The sequence below is a fragment of the Haliotis rufescens genome, unplaced genomic scaffold (genome assembly GCF_023055435.1).
Source record: "Haliotis rufescens isolate VD_foot unplaced genomic scaffold, xgHalRufe1.0.p SCAF_12, whole genome shotgun sequence".
In the NCBI taxonomy this organism is placed as follows: Eukaryota; Metazoa; Mollusca; class Gastropoda; order Lepetellida; family Haliotidae; genus Haliotis; species Haliotis rufescens.
The window spans coordinates 7,920,982-7,937,294 of NW_025963802.1; the positions used below are offsets into that span (position 1 = coordinate 7,920,982).

The 16,313-nt window shown below is 42.3% G+C and overlaps 1 protein-coding gene across 1 annotated transcript in view; it reads right to left on the minus strand.

The window, feature by feature from the left end:
- The window catches only part of LOC124141216 (protein mono-ADP-ribosyltransferase PARP14-like), a 40,161-nt gene that overhangs the window by 6,024 nt on the left and 17,824 nt on the right, over window positions 1–16,313 (minus strand). The window contains exons 12-17 of the mRNA XM_046509154.2: window positions 14,900–15,106; window positions 14,080–14,279; window positions 13,330–13,410; window positions 12,394–12,718; window positions 11,486–11,631; window positions 10,553–10,709 (exon numbers count right to left, since the gene is read on the minus strand). Coding sequence (XP_046365110.2) covers window positions 10,553–10,709; window positions 11,486–11,631; window positions 12,394–12,718; window positions 13,330–13,410; window positions 14,080–14,279; window positions 14,900–15,106 — 1,116 coding nt within the window. The remainder of the gene's footprint in view (window positions 1–10,552; window positions 10,710–11,485; window positions 11,632–12,393; window positions 12,719–13,329; window positions 13,411–14,079; window positions 14,280–14,899; window positions 15,107–16,313) is intronic.

The window sequence follows — 16,313 nt, forward strand, 5'->3', positions numbered from 1 at the left end:
CTCCATGTAGATAATGTCATTCGAAGCGCAGTACGATGACGAGATCTGTAAGACACCCTGTAAATAGTTTGTACTGTGTTCAAACAAGTAATTGGGCGGAAGCTTTTAGCGTCAGTCAGATCACCTTTCTTTGGGAGAAGTATTGTTCACCCTTTGCAGAACAAAGGCGGAACATCCCCTGCATCCACAAGAGAATTAACACAGTGAAGTAATGGCGTTTGGGCACAAGGGAACTGTTTCCAATACCGGTTTCGAATACCATCAGGCCCTGGCGCCGTATTAGATTTGGACTTTTTAATGACATTTTTTAGGCAATCAGGTGTAATGAAACACAACAATGGTGAACTTATTTTTGTAATCCTCTACCCATGGTTCATCGAGGTTACAGTTGCCGGGTACAGACCACAACTGTTTCCAAAACATTTCACTGGAATCCATGGTGGGTCTTTTCACATCACTCTCATTCCCTGCATTTAATTGCCTGTAAAATTGTTTTTCATGTGATTTAAACAATTTATTTTGTTTTATGAAATTATTTTTCTTATCCCACTTTCTTTTTTCTTTCTGTCCAAACCTTTAACTTTGCCTTTAGAGAATCAAGAATTTGATTGAGTATTTTAACCTTTGTTGTCTTGTGTTTTTGTTGTTGTTGTTTTCCAAATTGATTTCTGGCGTTTTGACATAGACTGTCCTGAAGAACGCAGTTTTAAACAAAGTTATATCCAAGACACATCTTTCCTTGTTTCATCCAATATAATTTGAAACCGGTTTTTCTTTTGATTTTGTTGTTGTATATTTCCCTTTTGTGGTTCATTTTCTTTGGACACTTATGTGGTTCCTCCAGTGTTCAGCAGCAGCATACACGCAACAGTTAATGTCATGCAAAGAGCAGTCCGCATTGAGAGTAACAGAAATAAATAGAGAATACTACACTCATTCTCGTTAGATACCATTTTTACATGGTAAAAATGGTATCTAACGAGAATGAGTGTGGTATTTTATTTATTACCCACGTTAAATATATATTTCAGTGTAAATACATAACAACTTTCGTTTGTTGACAGACCAAACTGAAACCGGTTGCAAAATCTGGTTGCGTATGAATATTGATATATGCCCAAATATGGGCATTGTTGACATTTCTATGCATATGCATTAACAACATGCGCCTGCAGTTGTGCTTGCAAAGAAAACAGCACCGATGCTCAAGATCCTTTTGGAAGAAATTCTTCAACTTATGGTAATTCAAGCGCCATGTTATTAGTGCGTAGGACAACTATAAGAAATTTGAAAAGTCACATAAGCGCCGCGCTTTGAATATCGGACCAACAGTCGGTCACTCGCACTGCCAGTGTCCCGTCTGTGCAATCAAAATGGTTCGGTTTCCTTGATCTATCAGCTGAATTCATCATGTTCGTACCATTTTGGAAGAGGGAAATCAGAGTGTTCGCCAAAGACATTCATGTAAACTGTACCACCCTATACTGAAGACGTGAAAATCAACAAACTTGTCATGTCAGTGACAGCTTCGAGCGATCGAAGGGCAAGGTCACCACCGGAATAAGAAAAGACAACCGTGGTCTACTCACAGCTTTTTACGCTAGAGATAGGGAGTGTTATTGTTCACATTTGGGATGTTTGGGGCCACAAAATCAGAAGTCAGGCACACTTCCACGGATTTTTCGAAAGATTTGTATCTGGTCGTGCAGTCGTGTACGTTCATTCATGAACAACACCTCCCGAAACAGCGCCACAAAATACGCTTCGAAAGTGTTACGTGCTGTGTATGCTGTACACATGTCTGGATAGCCATAGCCAACTCAGGTTAAAGCATCAACGTTTATTATAACTTGCATTGCAGACATACACCAAGGGAAGCAACTCTTGTCACAAGAGTGCATACCACGTAACATCTCCCTTCCTTTGAGGAAAACAAATAAAGTAATTAAACCTTTAACTACAGGTACATTAACCCAAGAAATGAGTGACATTACCGAGTCGGTCCATATACTGGGATACAGTATGCAGTTCACTATAACATTCCGTTAAAGCACTTTCCCATAATTCCTGAATTAAAGTTCGCTGTCAACTTGCAATGACAAAATTATAAGTTTTAACTAAACAACATCAGAAACACATTATTATTCCAGTCTTTGGAAAACTGTTAAAGAACACATCCAAGAATTACAAATCAAGCCGTTTAACTGGCTTAACTACTCTCCCAGACTTTGTCTTGAACATGTCAGATTTTGGAGATGAGGTATTCTTTGGAACATCTCTTGTTGGAATGACAGAATCAGTCTGAGTATTAGAGAGGTTAGCACTAGACTGAACACATTGCTTATCCTGGATAAGTTCATCATCTCTAGATCTTCTTGGCGACTGGCAGTTTGAGAATGTTGGAATCTCAAGATTAACATCATCCTCAACTCTAGACTTTCTGGCAAGACGAAGTTGTTGTCTATTCCGTTTGAAACAGTGACCATTATCAGATCTCACAGAGTAGGTTCTTGGCTTGATCTCATCTGTCACAGTAGCTTCATTCCATTCCTTCCTGCCGGTTTGAATGGGTTGCATTCTGACAGTATCACCAACCTGTAAGCGTTTGAGAGGTCTCTCAACTACAAGCATCCTTTTGTCTTCAAGTTGTTGCTTGTCATCCGGACCAGAATCATGTTGAATAGTCTTTAACGTACAAGGAACCTGAGTACGTGTTCGGCGACCAAATAGTCTTTGGGCTGGACTTGTTTGTACGCCTTCGGTCGGTGTATTTCTCACATTCAACAATCCCAGGTAAGGATCCTCTTTAGCAGCTAGACATTTCTTCATCATCCTTTTAGCTACTTTAACGGCAGCTTCGGCAGCACCATTAGCTTTACTGTTACCAGGGCTGGAAGTTTCATGAGAGAAACCCCAAGACTGACTGAACTTCTTGAACTTCTCACTGGTATACTGAGGTCCTCCGTCACTGATGACGACTTTAGGTATACCATGACGAGCAAAGTGGTGCTTCAACTTGGTAACCACAACATCAGAAGTGGTTTCAGGCAGAAAGTCAATTTCAAAGAAATTGCTGTAGTAGTCAGTTGTCACAAGGTAATTCCTACCTTCAATGGTGAAAATATCAGTTCCCACCTTTTCCCAGGGATGATCAGGAATCTCATGCATAATCAGAGGTTCTGGTGATTGCTTATCACTGAAACGAGCACAAATATCACATGACTCGATATACTGTCTTATGTCACTTGACATCAAGGGCCAGAACACAAGTGTCTTTGCACGGCGTAGACAAGAGTTTATCCCCATGTGACCAACATGAAGTTTTCTCTTGATCTCATCTCTCAATGCAAGTGGGATGACAACTCTAGGTCCAAGAAGAATTATCCCATCTTGAATGGTGAGTTCGTCTCTGTAACTGAAGTAAGGAGTAAGCTCAGAGGACAGATTCTCCTTATGTGTTGGCCATCCTTCCATTATAGTTGATTTCAACTTGGTGAGGGTTTCATCAGATGCAGTTGCAACTCTAATGTCATTCATGAGCTTGTCCTTGATCGGGAGATGATAGACATTATTCACATACACAGTTTCAGAGGAAGGTTTGTCAGGCAATGGCGCTCTGGAAAGTGTATCAGCAATAGGAATAGCTGTTCCAGGTAGATACTGAAGATCGAACACATATCGCTGGGTCCTCAGTAGCAATGACTGCAGTCTATTGGGAGCTCTAGACAAGGGCTTCTTGACGATAGACACTAGTGGCTTGTGATCAGTTATCACAGTTACACTTCTACCATATGTGTAATGGTGGAATTTCTCAAGACCAAAGGTCACGGCGAGCATTTCCTTTTCTATCTGAGCAAATCTTTGCTCAGTGTCAGTTAGCGAGCGACTGGCATAAGCGACAGGCTTTCCCTCCTGCATTAGTACTGAGCCAATGCCATGTTCACACGCATCATTCTCAACTGTCAGCTCTTTCTCTGGATCATAATATGACAATACAGGTGCCTTGGTAACCATGTCCTTAACCTTTTGGAAGGATTCCTGTTGAGAACTGGACCATGTCCAGGCAACATCCTTTCTTACAAGGTTACGCAGAGGAGCTAGCACATCAGTTAAGTTTGGCAAGAACTTGGACAAGTAGTTCACAAGACCAAGGTAACGTCGAAGTTCTTCAAGATTTGTTGGTGGAACCATGTTTTGAATTGCTCGGACCTTCTCGGGGTCAGACTTCAAACCATCTTTGTTTATCAAATGTCCCATGAAGGTGATTTCACTCAATCGCAGTTCAAGTTTTGATGGGTTCAGCTTGATATGGCTCTCGCGACATCTTGCTAGAAATGCTTCAAGATGAGCATCATGTTCTTCTAGGTTCCGACCATGAATCAGCACATCGTCAGCAATACAGACAACACCTGGTAGTCCATCAAGGGCTTGAATCAACTTCTTTTGGAAGATTTCTGACGACACAGAAAGACCAAATGGCAACCTGAGAAATCGATAACGACCAAAACAAGTTTGAAAGGTCGTAAGAAGACTTGACTCCTCATCGAGTTGGACATGCCAGTATCCAGATGACAAGTCAGCTTTGGAGAAAACTCTAGACTTCCCTAGCTCATGTAGGGTATCTTCAAGCACAGGCAGAGTGTAATGCTCTCTACAAAGGGCTTTGTTTAGTTCTTGCGGATCCAAACAAATTCGAAGTTCACCTGATTTCTTTTGCGTAATTGCGATTTGGTTTACCCAGGGGGTTGGCTCACTGACAGGCGCAATCACACCTAACTTCTCCAGTCTGTCTAACTCAGTGTTCAACTTTGAGCGCAGTGCAACAGGAACACGACGGTTTGGCATCACAACTGGTCTCACCGCACTATCAACTGACAGATGAACAACACCACTAAAAGTACCAAGTTTACCGTCCAGCACATCACTGAACTTTTCAGTAACTTCAATATTGGCAACACGTTCAATATTCTTCTCATGAATTGTGACTAAGTTCATGAGTGTAACAGTTTTGACACCTAGGAGAGGTACAAAGTTCTCTTGCACAACAACAAATTCAACAGAATACTTTTTCTTGTTAGCAGGATTCTGAACAAGAATGTTTAGGCAACCAAGAGGAGTGACGTCAGTCTCATTCCACATCTTCAACTTTTTAGTTGTAGGTTTCAGACTCTTCAACTTGTCCTGGACAATAGAAGACGGAATGATATTAACAGCAGCACCAGGATCAATAGTGAAGACGACATCTCTTCCCTCCACGGTCATTCTACATTTAGCAGGCTTGTCCGTGTTTGAATCTTCATGCACAGAATTTATCCAATCTTCATCTGGAAGCTCAACATTGTTGACTTTGCTGTATTGCTTCTTACTGGGACACTTTGGTGCAAAATGATTCAGCTGGTGACACTTCGTGCACTTTTTTCCCCATGCAGGACAACTTTTACGAGCCATGATATGAGAATAACCACAGAATTTACAGTCTCTTTCACGCTGAGATTGAGGTCTCTGACTTCTCGATGGAGAATTCATCTTTTGACTTGAACGAAGAGGCTTCTTTTGCCTTGATCTCAAAGAGTCTATTGCAACTCTATTGATAGGTTCAGGTCTGATCAACTTTGACTGAACTGACGCATTTTCAGTGGCTTTACAGATGTCGATACATCTTTCTAGAGTGAGGTCCCTTTCTTTGAGCAGTGCTTGCTGAGTGTCGGGATCTCTTACTCCAAGGATGAGTCTATCTCTTATTATTGAAGAGATACAATTCTGACAATAGTTGCAGGTTTTCACAAGAGAACGGATTGATCCTAAGAAATTTTCAAATGTCTCTCCTTCCTTCTGTTTTCTGAGATTGAAGACGTATCTCTCATATGTCTCATTAACTTCACCAATAGTAAATGCTTCGAATTTGTCTAGAATTTCTTTGACAGTTCTCTCAGCTTCTGGTGTTTGAAAATGGAATCCATTGAAAACTTTTAAGGCTTCATCACCAAGTGTGTTTAGGAGCAAAGCTACTTGATATTCCCTTCCATATCCTGGCAGGTTCACAAGTATAGAATAATTGGTCCATTTCTGTTTGAATGATTTCCAATTTTCAGCAATGTTGGATTCAATAACAAGGGGTGATGGAGGTTTTATACCACTAACAGGCCGTTGAGCTTGAGGAGGATTGTCGGCCATATTTGAAGACTTGAAGCAAGGCTAGACTATCTTCACAGACAATACACACTTGTAGCTAGTTGACATCGACAAATGCAGACAGGAATCTCTCGAGTGTGCAGAATGTCGCTTATCAGGTCAAATTAAGCTAACAGATTCAAGTGTTCATTCATTTCAGCGAGTGACATCACTGCTGAGACATTTGAATGATAGCAGACGAACGCACGTGGTCTGAAACACCTCGGTTTCCATTATAACATTTCAGACATAAAACTGACAGAAATAGGTCGTGGTATCATAGAGGAGTGAGAAAGTCACCTGCTGCCACCATGTTACGTGCTGTGTATGATGTACACATGTCTGGATAGCCATAGCCAACTCAGGTTAAAGCATCAACGTTTATTATAACTTGCATTGCAGACATACACCAAGGGAAGCAACTCTTGTCACAAGAGTGCATACCACGTAACAGAAAGGGACACTGATGGCACAACCGGATCATCCCAAGTAAGTCTACATATCTCTCCGGATAGTTAAACAGACTTCATTTCACCAGGCTTATCCTTTTACGTTAAATCAAATTGAAAGTTGCGAAAGTGGTCGGGTGCGTCACACTCATGGGGGACCCTCGCTCTATTGATCGATTATATCCCAACGTTACCTGAATTCGGCGTTCTCCTGTTTTCGGCGATCATGTTTCTCGCGTTATTGTCCGAGAGCACGTGCTGTGTCAGCAGGTCACTTCGACCCTCTCGGAAAAAAATCGGCTCCATATGGAAATCAGAAAGGTATTCTTACTATAGTTACAAAAACGTTGTTGAAATATACTCTCGAAACTTATTACCAATCCTACCCTATTTAAAAGTGTTGGAAATTGTAGTACTGAACTTCTAAAAATTCGCCTTTCGGCATCGTCTGCTAAGTTAACCATGTTTGTCAACAATATATCACGTGACTGAAGTCGTCAGATGCCGAGCGGTTAAAAAAATATGGAAACGTTTTCGGGACATCTCTTATAGTATTTTACCATTCGTCCCAATGGTTCTAAGATAGTTCTTTATGTTCTTTCAGACCAGTACGACCGTTCGTGGTCATTATAGATCCAATTACAGCATTGATGACCTGGATAATGCCTATAAACTGGTTACCGAAGAAAATGTATCTGCACAGAGGGCTGCAGCTAGGTGGGGTGTTCCAGTTTCAACACTTAAAGACCGTCTTCTCGGAAATGTCAGCCTCGACACAGTCAAGTCCGATGCCGTTATTTACAGCAACAAAGGAGTCATTCTTGGCCAGTCACATTCGGGTTATGGGGGAGATTGGCTATGGTTACACTCGTCAGGAGTGAATCAACCTTGCGAGTGACTATGCTGTCCACTTGGGATATCGGGATCGTTCTCATCCATTGAGTTTACGGTGGTTGTACAGCTTCATTGATAGATGGCCAGAACTTAAAGTCCAGAAACCACGCAAACTTGAGGCTGCAAGGGCGAGATCGGCGACCAAGGAGAACATTGCGAGGTATTTTGGAGAGCTGTCACAGCTCATAAAGAAACACAGCTTGGACAATTCTCCTCATGCTATCTTCAACATCGACGAGAAAGGCCTCTCTACCGATGTTAAACCCCCCAAGATTGTTGCCGGTGTTAATTGCAAGGCACAGACTGTGACATCGGGAAAGTCTAAAACAGTCACGATGATTGCAGCTGTCAGTGCAGTTGGCGGGAATGTTCCTCCTTCTTTTGTATTTCCTGGTCAACGGATGAGAGAAGAACTGCTGTCTGAAGCAACACCTGGAGCCTCTGGCACTGTGTCTGAGACAGGATGGTCGAATACGGACGTATTCAGCACCTACATGAAGGATCACTTGGCGAAATACCTGCCAGCTCGTGACGCAGATTCACCCGTTCTTATATTATATGACGGCCACAAGAGTCACGTGTCACTTGGTTTAATTGAATGGGCGAGGCAAAATCACATCATATTGTTTGTTCTTCCACCTCATACCAGTCACCTTTTACAACCGCTTGACATCGGGTGTTACGGTCCTTTTCAGACCACCTGAATGAGAGCCTGTCATACATTTCTTAGAGAAAATTCCGGGAGAGCCATCAGTCAACACGACATATGCGGGATAGTGTTTTATTCCACTTTGACGCCTATTAACATTGTATCTTCCTTCAGAAAATCTGGAATCCACCCGTTCAACTCCGATGTTGTTGATGACTTGCTTGTCATGCCTGCCCGGTCTTTTACCAGGCCCCCGCCGTCTGATTCGGAAGGAAATGCGGTTGTTGCCAATACTGATTGTGCAGCACGAGATTTTCTGGAATATCAGGGTGGCGAAGTCTTGAAGAATGTGAAAACGTTTAAACCAAGAAATACTCTGAGTAAAATCGTCGGTGGGAAGGCAATAACTGACCAGACAATACTTGACAAAATTACAGCGCATCGGGATAAACAGAATTAAAGTCGGCAAACAGAATCCGCGTAAGAGGAAACGGGACAGTCAACGTGATCCATGCACTGACCAGCCCACAACATCAGGCGTGGATATATCTATGGGAAAAGGCAATTCTTCCAATAACAACAAAGCCAAGGGGAAGATATCTAGTCGCGCGGGTACTGCTGACAAAGCTACGCGCACACCTGAAGTCCCACCTAATGACAGTTTCACAGACAGTGAAACAGATGATGACGATGTCTGTTGTGTTTGCGGGAAATTCACTCCTGATGCCTTACGGTACACTGACACAATCACATTTGTGAAGTGGGCAGAGTGCAGTAAATGTGGACATTGGGTGCATCTAGTATTTTGCACGAAGTTACGATTTGTCCACACTCATACACAATTTCTTTGTGCCCACTGTGAGCCAACGGTTGAAGAGTAAAATTCATAAATGTCTTCAAATGTTCCAGTTGGAGTGACTCATTTAATATTTCTTAATTGATGTTGGAACTACGTCGAGTTCCATTGTATTTTCACCAAAAACATTCACGTGTTGTGTGTGAAACATAATTTTGGATTTCATCAACGGTGTACCATACATTCTTCGTGTGAAACGTCATCGCCGAAAACAGGTGACGTAGGACGCATCTCCCAAATATGGGCCACTGCAGTAATTTGAAGAGTGTCGTCAGTAAAATGTGAGTGAATATCCTTTGACAGATGATTGTTGCCATTACCAGAAAATGAATTGATTTTATTTGAACGTGTATAATTTTACCGCGCACTTTTCGTTCATCGCCGAAAACAGGTGAAACCGGGATATAATGTCTGTGGAAGCTCAATGCATAACTTATATAGGATGCAAACAGAATTTGATGCGTGTAACTATTTTGTTTGGTTTAATAAAGTGTTTGTAAATATCTCTCGTTCTCATTATTAATTTCTTCAGTTCTGCCTTGTAGTTGCAAAATGAATGACGTCTCGCGATTTTTTATGAATGAAAAAAGTAGTCCCGGTGTGACAGAGGTCACGGTTATCCAATCAAAACGAATAAAACAAGGTCAACCTTGTACGACACACGTGTGACGTACGGATTTAGTATCTTACCACCTGTATCTTCACCACGTGGGTAATAATGTCATTTAACTTATGAAGTTGATTCTGTGGAAATGATTGGTTAATTTGTTTTATTGGCTTCCGTTTCTCAATCGGTAAATCACAGATTTGATTATAAAATGTTATTTTAATTATAATTAATTTTAATATTATTATCCTTTCAATAGTTGCAGCAACTGACAATCACTTCAAATATATTTACACTAACACTACTTACACATAACAATACTTAGATCTGAAATTAGTACCCGACATTAGAGCACGCCAGACAAAGTGTGTGAAAAGACAATTATGATTATCTTGTCCACTTCTTGTTGATACCAACCACCACCACCACCACTTTGTAAAAACACACAAACTAATACCTGTGAAATATACAAAGTCTTCAGCATCCCCAACTACCCTGCCTCGTTTTCAGATAAGCAAAACACCCCGTCCACTAAAGTTAAGAATTCTGAATATATATTAGGCGTTTATTTCTGACATATGACGCCCAAAGGGTAAAAATCAACAACAACAATAAAAATAATAATAATCACATTACATCTCATCCTACCGGGTACCCATTCACTGCTGACATACTTCCAGTCTCTTGCCTGAGGAGACACCACACGTGCTTCACGATCTATACCCCATGCATTAACATGTTGGAATGGTTCAAGGCATTCAAGGCATGCGAGATATTCCATAGTGGTTTTTTATGCACCCACATGAAGGGTTTCTGTGTGTCATGTCCAGAATACAGTCATCATGTTTAATGGACGCCAGGCGGCTCTTTATCACAGATAGGCCTCCAACATGAGGGGATACAAATAGGTTACAGTTGTCGCTCACCATGTTTGCCGCAGTAGTTCCTGTTGAAGCCGTTTCTGTTGATGAAGGGAATTGCTTTACAATCAGTTCCGTGCCAGAGTTGCATCTCCGGCTCTCTGAACTGCACACTCTTGGCGGTGTACTGCTTGTACAAGGTCTTGTTCTGAATGCGCTCGATCTGGAAGCAGTGAGTGAGCCCGTGTTAGAATAAGTTCCCAGAAACCTATGCTGGTCGAAATAGACGATTTAATGGTTCCAGGGGTTATGCTCGGTGACTTGGTTGATTGCTTGTCATCGTACCTTGACGGCGTGGGTCGCTGCTCACTGGACTCACTCCTAAAGTTGATAACTCTATGTACAACTGACACAAATACTGCCACAAGTCGACTTAGATGTCGCACAGGGTGGATTTACGCCAACGCATGTTTTATTCAAATAACAACCAACACAAATAGCGCCAAGGCTGTGTTGCTCACAAGCGACCTTCCATATGAGCTAATGTAGTGTGTATTGAAATATTTAGCCACACACGCGGGAAAGTGTTAACTGGCTGCGCAATGTTTTCTCAATATAATATTCTTTACAATTGAAAAAAAGATTGATATTGTAACAAAACTCCTCCAAAAATATCACTGCAAACCGGTTTCTGAAAATAGAATGCTTAATCAGTTTCTAGAATTGAACAATATATTTCAATTTAATTTTGCATTTAAACTTTTTCCATTTGCGTGCCATAAACAAATCTAATCCACATTAGGATCTGAAACACCTCTGCACTCGGGGCCTAGAGGTTTCTGAGAATATGATTTATTGGTGTTTTTCTTAAAGTTTGTATTATTTTATGGCTATGTTGATCAAAACATGTGGTACATTGAATCATTGGCATTGCAGCAAGATTATATATTTTTTTTATTATATCGGAAAACATAAATGCCTATCTGTTTATCAATTCACCTTTACTACTTTCATCCTTGATACTGAAAACTTGTTATCCACAACCCTGTACTCTTGGTCATCCTGGTTAAGAAGGACCACCTTTATGTTCTCACCGGGATCCATGGGTTCCCAGGACAGCGGTGGGTGGAAGTCTCTCGCTGAAACTACAAGACCAGGGTGCCCTTGTACAAAACAACCTTAGCACTACGGCAGTCGTAAGTCTATGTTAAAGTATGGGAGTTACGATCACCTTAGCGCTATGATCACTTTGTACAACGGCACCCGGGACTTTGGGGAATGCTCGGATTTAATGAGTAGACAAATTTAAGACATTTTAGCTTAATTAATTCATTGCTTTCCGAAATTTGAGTAAAACTAGATTGATAAAGAAAAGTAAGTGACAATGGTGAGATAAGGGTAAAAAGGGGTAACGTGCGTTTCTATGACAACCACATATACATATTGCATACCAAATTCCTCTTTGATTAAAGCAGAGATGACATAAGGGACTTTTTCAGCATAGCAGCCATGATGTCCATGTTAAGAAACGGCCTGGATTCTTTTTAGCTTTTTAGGTAGTAATAAAGGACAAAAGGGCAGCGCGCTAATTTTCAAAGCTATAAACCAAGTGGTTTGTGACATCTCTAGATTTATGAGGGTCTATGAACTCAGAGGCCATTGTCATATCAGAAATCAAAGTAAGCATTGCGCATGACAAACACTTCATGGATATTAGTCACTGGTAACTTGACATTTTCAATATGGCTGCCGTGGTCGTCAATTTTAAAACAGCATTACCTCGCCCATTCTTCCAATGAAACACATTACCGGATTCTGGCATGGACGCATAGCATCTATACAGTCTTGTTTGGTGGTTAGCTGGCGCCATTATATTACAAACCGAAAGGATATCCTATTTGACCTACTTTCAGTAAGGTTCCTTCTGACGACAGGGACTGACGTATTTTCCTTGTCTCCTTCCTTGTATTCCACCATGTCGTTAAAGTTGATGACGTAGTTGACGCCGTCATTAGTGGTCAATTTACATTCAGGCTCTACGGCGTTGCTCCGGAATGCCCGCTCTATTTCCTCATTGAGACCAGACTCGTATTTCTTCAGCACTTGTTCCCCGCTCTCTTTCTCGTCAACAAAGTACCATTGTATGGCCCTAGCCTCGATTTGGGAAGCTCGTATGTCTACACATATCTCATACACGTGTTTCATCATGTTGTAAACATCATCAGGAAACCCCTGATTATGAAATCAATTAATAAATAAATACATTTTAGCGATTGTTTCTTTTGTTTGTTTGTTTGTTTGTTTGTTGTTTAACGCAGCTATATGACGGCGGTCTGTAAATAATCGAGTCTGGACCAGACAATCCAGTATCTGGAATACGATGACATGCATCAACCAAGTCAGCGAGCCTGACAACCCGATCCCGTCAGTCACTTCTTACAACAAGAATAGTGGCTTTTTGTGGCAAGCATGGGTTGCTTAAGACCTACTGTACTCCAAATTTGAACGGAAATGAGTGAGTGAGTGAGTGGGTAGATGTATAGGTAGGTAGGTAGGTAGGTAGGTAGGCTGGCAGACATGCCTTATTTATCAACTCACGATTGAATAATTTCTTGTGCAAACTGATGTATTTGACATTTACAACTATCATTTCCCAACTGTCTTGTCTCTTCTGTCAATGGCCGTCCTATCTTACTTCGTATAGTTTTTCTTTTGCCCGTGTGTGCATATATCAAAAGTTTCTCTTAGGCAGTTATCACATTTAAAGGATATCTGACTTGATGTCGTTATTAATTCTTGGAAGTGTAAAAGCCTCAAAGAAATGATTCGACATGAAGGTTTACCATAACATTGACAACTCCACCGTTGGTGTCCACGGAGATGCCTACGCTGTGTATCTTTGCATGGTCATATAGATATTTCAGCTGAAACGATCAGAGCGAGAGAGTTGGTTGAACGCTGCTTTGAATAGTATCTTAGTAACGGTCTTAATATTGGAGGAAGTCCCCTAAGTGACGCTTAAACACGGATATGGGGACACCAGCAAGAATCATACGCATAATAATTGGCTAATCGTGGATATTAATCCACAAACAACGGATCCTGACGTGATTAACGGTCGCAAGTTACTCGCAACTCCTACAGCGAGTTGCCGCGCATTAGACGGTAGGAAACCTGTGCCCTCTAAACCCAGCTGCTGAAGTGGTGCCTTTTGCTGTTCAGGATAAATAGATTGGCCTGATTCGGTGATGGGAACGTTGGGTTTAACATCAACACTCGCCATTATTCATCAACACCTGTAAGCACGGTGATACCAAAGTGGTGGTACACGCCCAATGATACCTCCCGATGAAGGTATTTTGGCGAAGATTGCAATATAACGTGATATATCTGTAAAGAAACCTAATATGGAAGAATAGTGTGTGTGTGAGATTTTCACTTTGTAGTCTTTGACTGACAACCTTGGTAAGCACCTGTCCTCATCCAGAAAGTGGTATTATCATTGTGGCTATTATAAATTCCCAAGGCAACAGGCGTTCAAAATTATTGCATTACACAGCGACGCGTGTCCCGTTTACTATAATAGTAAATACCTTGTCAACTGTCAAGTTCACCAAACATTCTTCGGCAATAGGTTCTTGCTTTATTTTAGGCAGTGACTTCAGCTCTGCAATGGCTTGGTCAATGCGCTGTGAACAGTCGGAGTGGATTGAAACCTCATATCCCTCGGTTTCATACACCTTGAAGCCTCGCCGTTGCAAAGGTTTTACGTCGTCGTCCATTGTTGCACTCGCTGAAAACATCAAATTAATGACACTTAGCATGTCCACCGAACCATTAAATATATGTGTGTGAAACCTAAGAAACACACGCACGCACGCACGCACGCACGCACGCACGCACGCACGCACGCACACAGACACACACACACACACACGCCGAGATTAAATGGTCGAGAATGGGGATATATGTTTTGTTCAGCCGTAGCAATGTAGTAAATAGAAGTTCCACACAGTGGTACTGCGCTCCCTACCGCTTGCGTCATGCACGTGTATCGCACTGCAATAAAGAATTCCTAATAGACTGGTGCATGCCTGCATTTGCGCTGCCTCATATATAATGCCGCTGAGTAAATAAAACCGTGGTTTAGCTGCTGTTACCACATTGTCTCATCCAATCATGTTGTAATATGAGTTGTATTTTCTGCATGTCATTGCTTGGGGTGAGGATGGACCCGCATGTCCCAAGGAAGTCCCCCCACGCCATCAGTGGCATGAAATCAGTCGGACAACCACCCAATCCACATTTCAGTGGACTCTTACGACAAGCAAACTAGTCTGCACGCAAACCCCACAGCAGGGATGCAATCAGCAAATTGAGACATGGTTACATATTGATAGAAAGGCGACATACCACTTCTGTGTCCCTGTGTCCGTTGTTGACTGCCCTCACCACGCTCGTTGATGTTGGTGTTGAGGAGGCTGACCAGACTGTCGAAGAGGTCAGTGTCCTCAAAGATGACCATCCGAACTTCACGTAGGCACCGCAGGCCGGAGTGTTTCGTCAGCGAGCTATGGACGTATTCCGCTAGCTTCTGTTTTGATATGCCACCCTTGCGGCCTACAACATTACACCCACTTATTCCCCTAGAATTGTATAAAATGCTAGAGCTTTTACGATATTGCACGGGAGGCCCAGTCAGGTAAAGCGCAGGGGTTTCCTTTGAACAAATATTGCAGCTAAGAATATTGTTTGAAAAAACCTGCCTTCATCTGCTTATTTATACTCACCCGCAGAAGAAACGCAAGGGCAAGATTGACAAAGATTTGACTGAAGACAGTTTAATGGATTAAAAGGCAGATGACATAATTGTTTTTTTCAAATGTTAAGGGCTTACAAAGTTTCAGGTCAATACCCAAAATGTCAGTCAATACCTGGTGTGACCACCATTAGCATTGATCACTGCCACACTTCTCCTGTACATTGAGTGGATCAGACGATTTGTGAAGGCCCTAAGGATCCTCCTGCACACACCCAGAGCAGCTGTGCGTAGTTCATCGGCAGTTGTAGGGACTGGGCGCACATTGTGCAGACGCCTTTGAACCTCATCCCACAAGTGTTCGATGGGGTTCAGATCAGGGCTGGGGGCTGGCCACGGTAGAACACGGATGTTGTGTTGTTGCAGAAGGGCATGGTAGCACTGGATAATGTGTTGTTGATGTTTGCAAAAAATGGAACAACGTTTGGTCTGATCACTTGGTCGATATACCTCTGAGCAGTGACGCCGTGTCCCCGACCTTGACCAACATTCAGAAAGCACATGGGTCCAAGTCTCGCATAAAGTCCAATCCCTGCCCATATCATGACGCTAGGTCCACCCCATGGATCCCTTTCCACAACGTTTCTGTCAGCGAAACGATCACCTCGACGCCGCCAAATTCTGACTCTTCCGTCTGCATGGGAGACACAAAAGCGACTTTCATCAGAGAAGATGACACGCCTCCACTCACGATGACGCCAATTGCAATGACCCTGTGCCCACTGAAGTCGTGCTTGTCGATGCCGTGGTTGGAGAACAGGACGACGTGCTGGTCGGCGACATCTGAGGTTGTTGGAACGGAGATGTCTGATCACAGTGTCCCGGCTAATGTGTCGATTATGTGTTCCTATGGTGTGTCGTGCACTTTCAGTTAGGAACGGATGTCGCTGGTGTTGACGGGTAATTTGCCGATCTTGTCGAGGTGTGGTGACCCTAGGACGACCGGACCGAGGAAGGTCATCTGTGGTCTGTGTAGCATTGTATCAATGCAGGAGACGGTAAATTGTG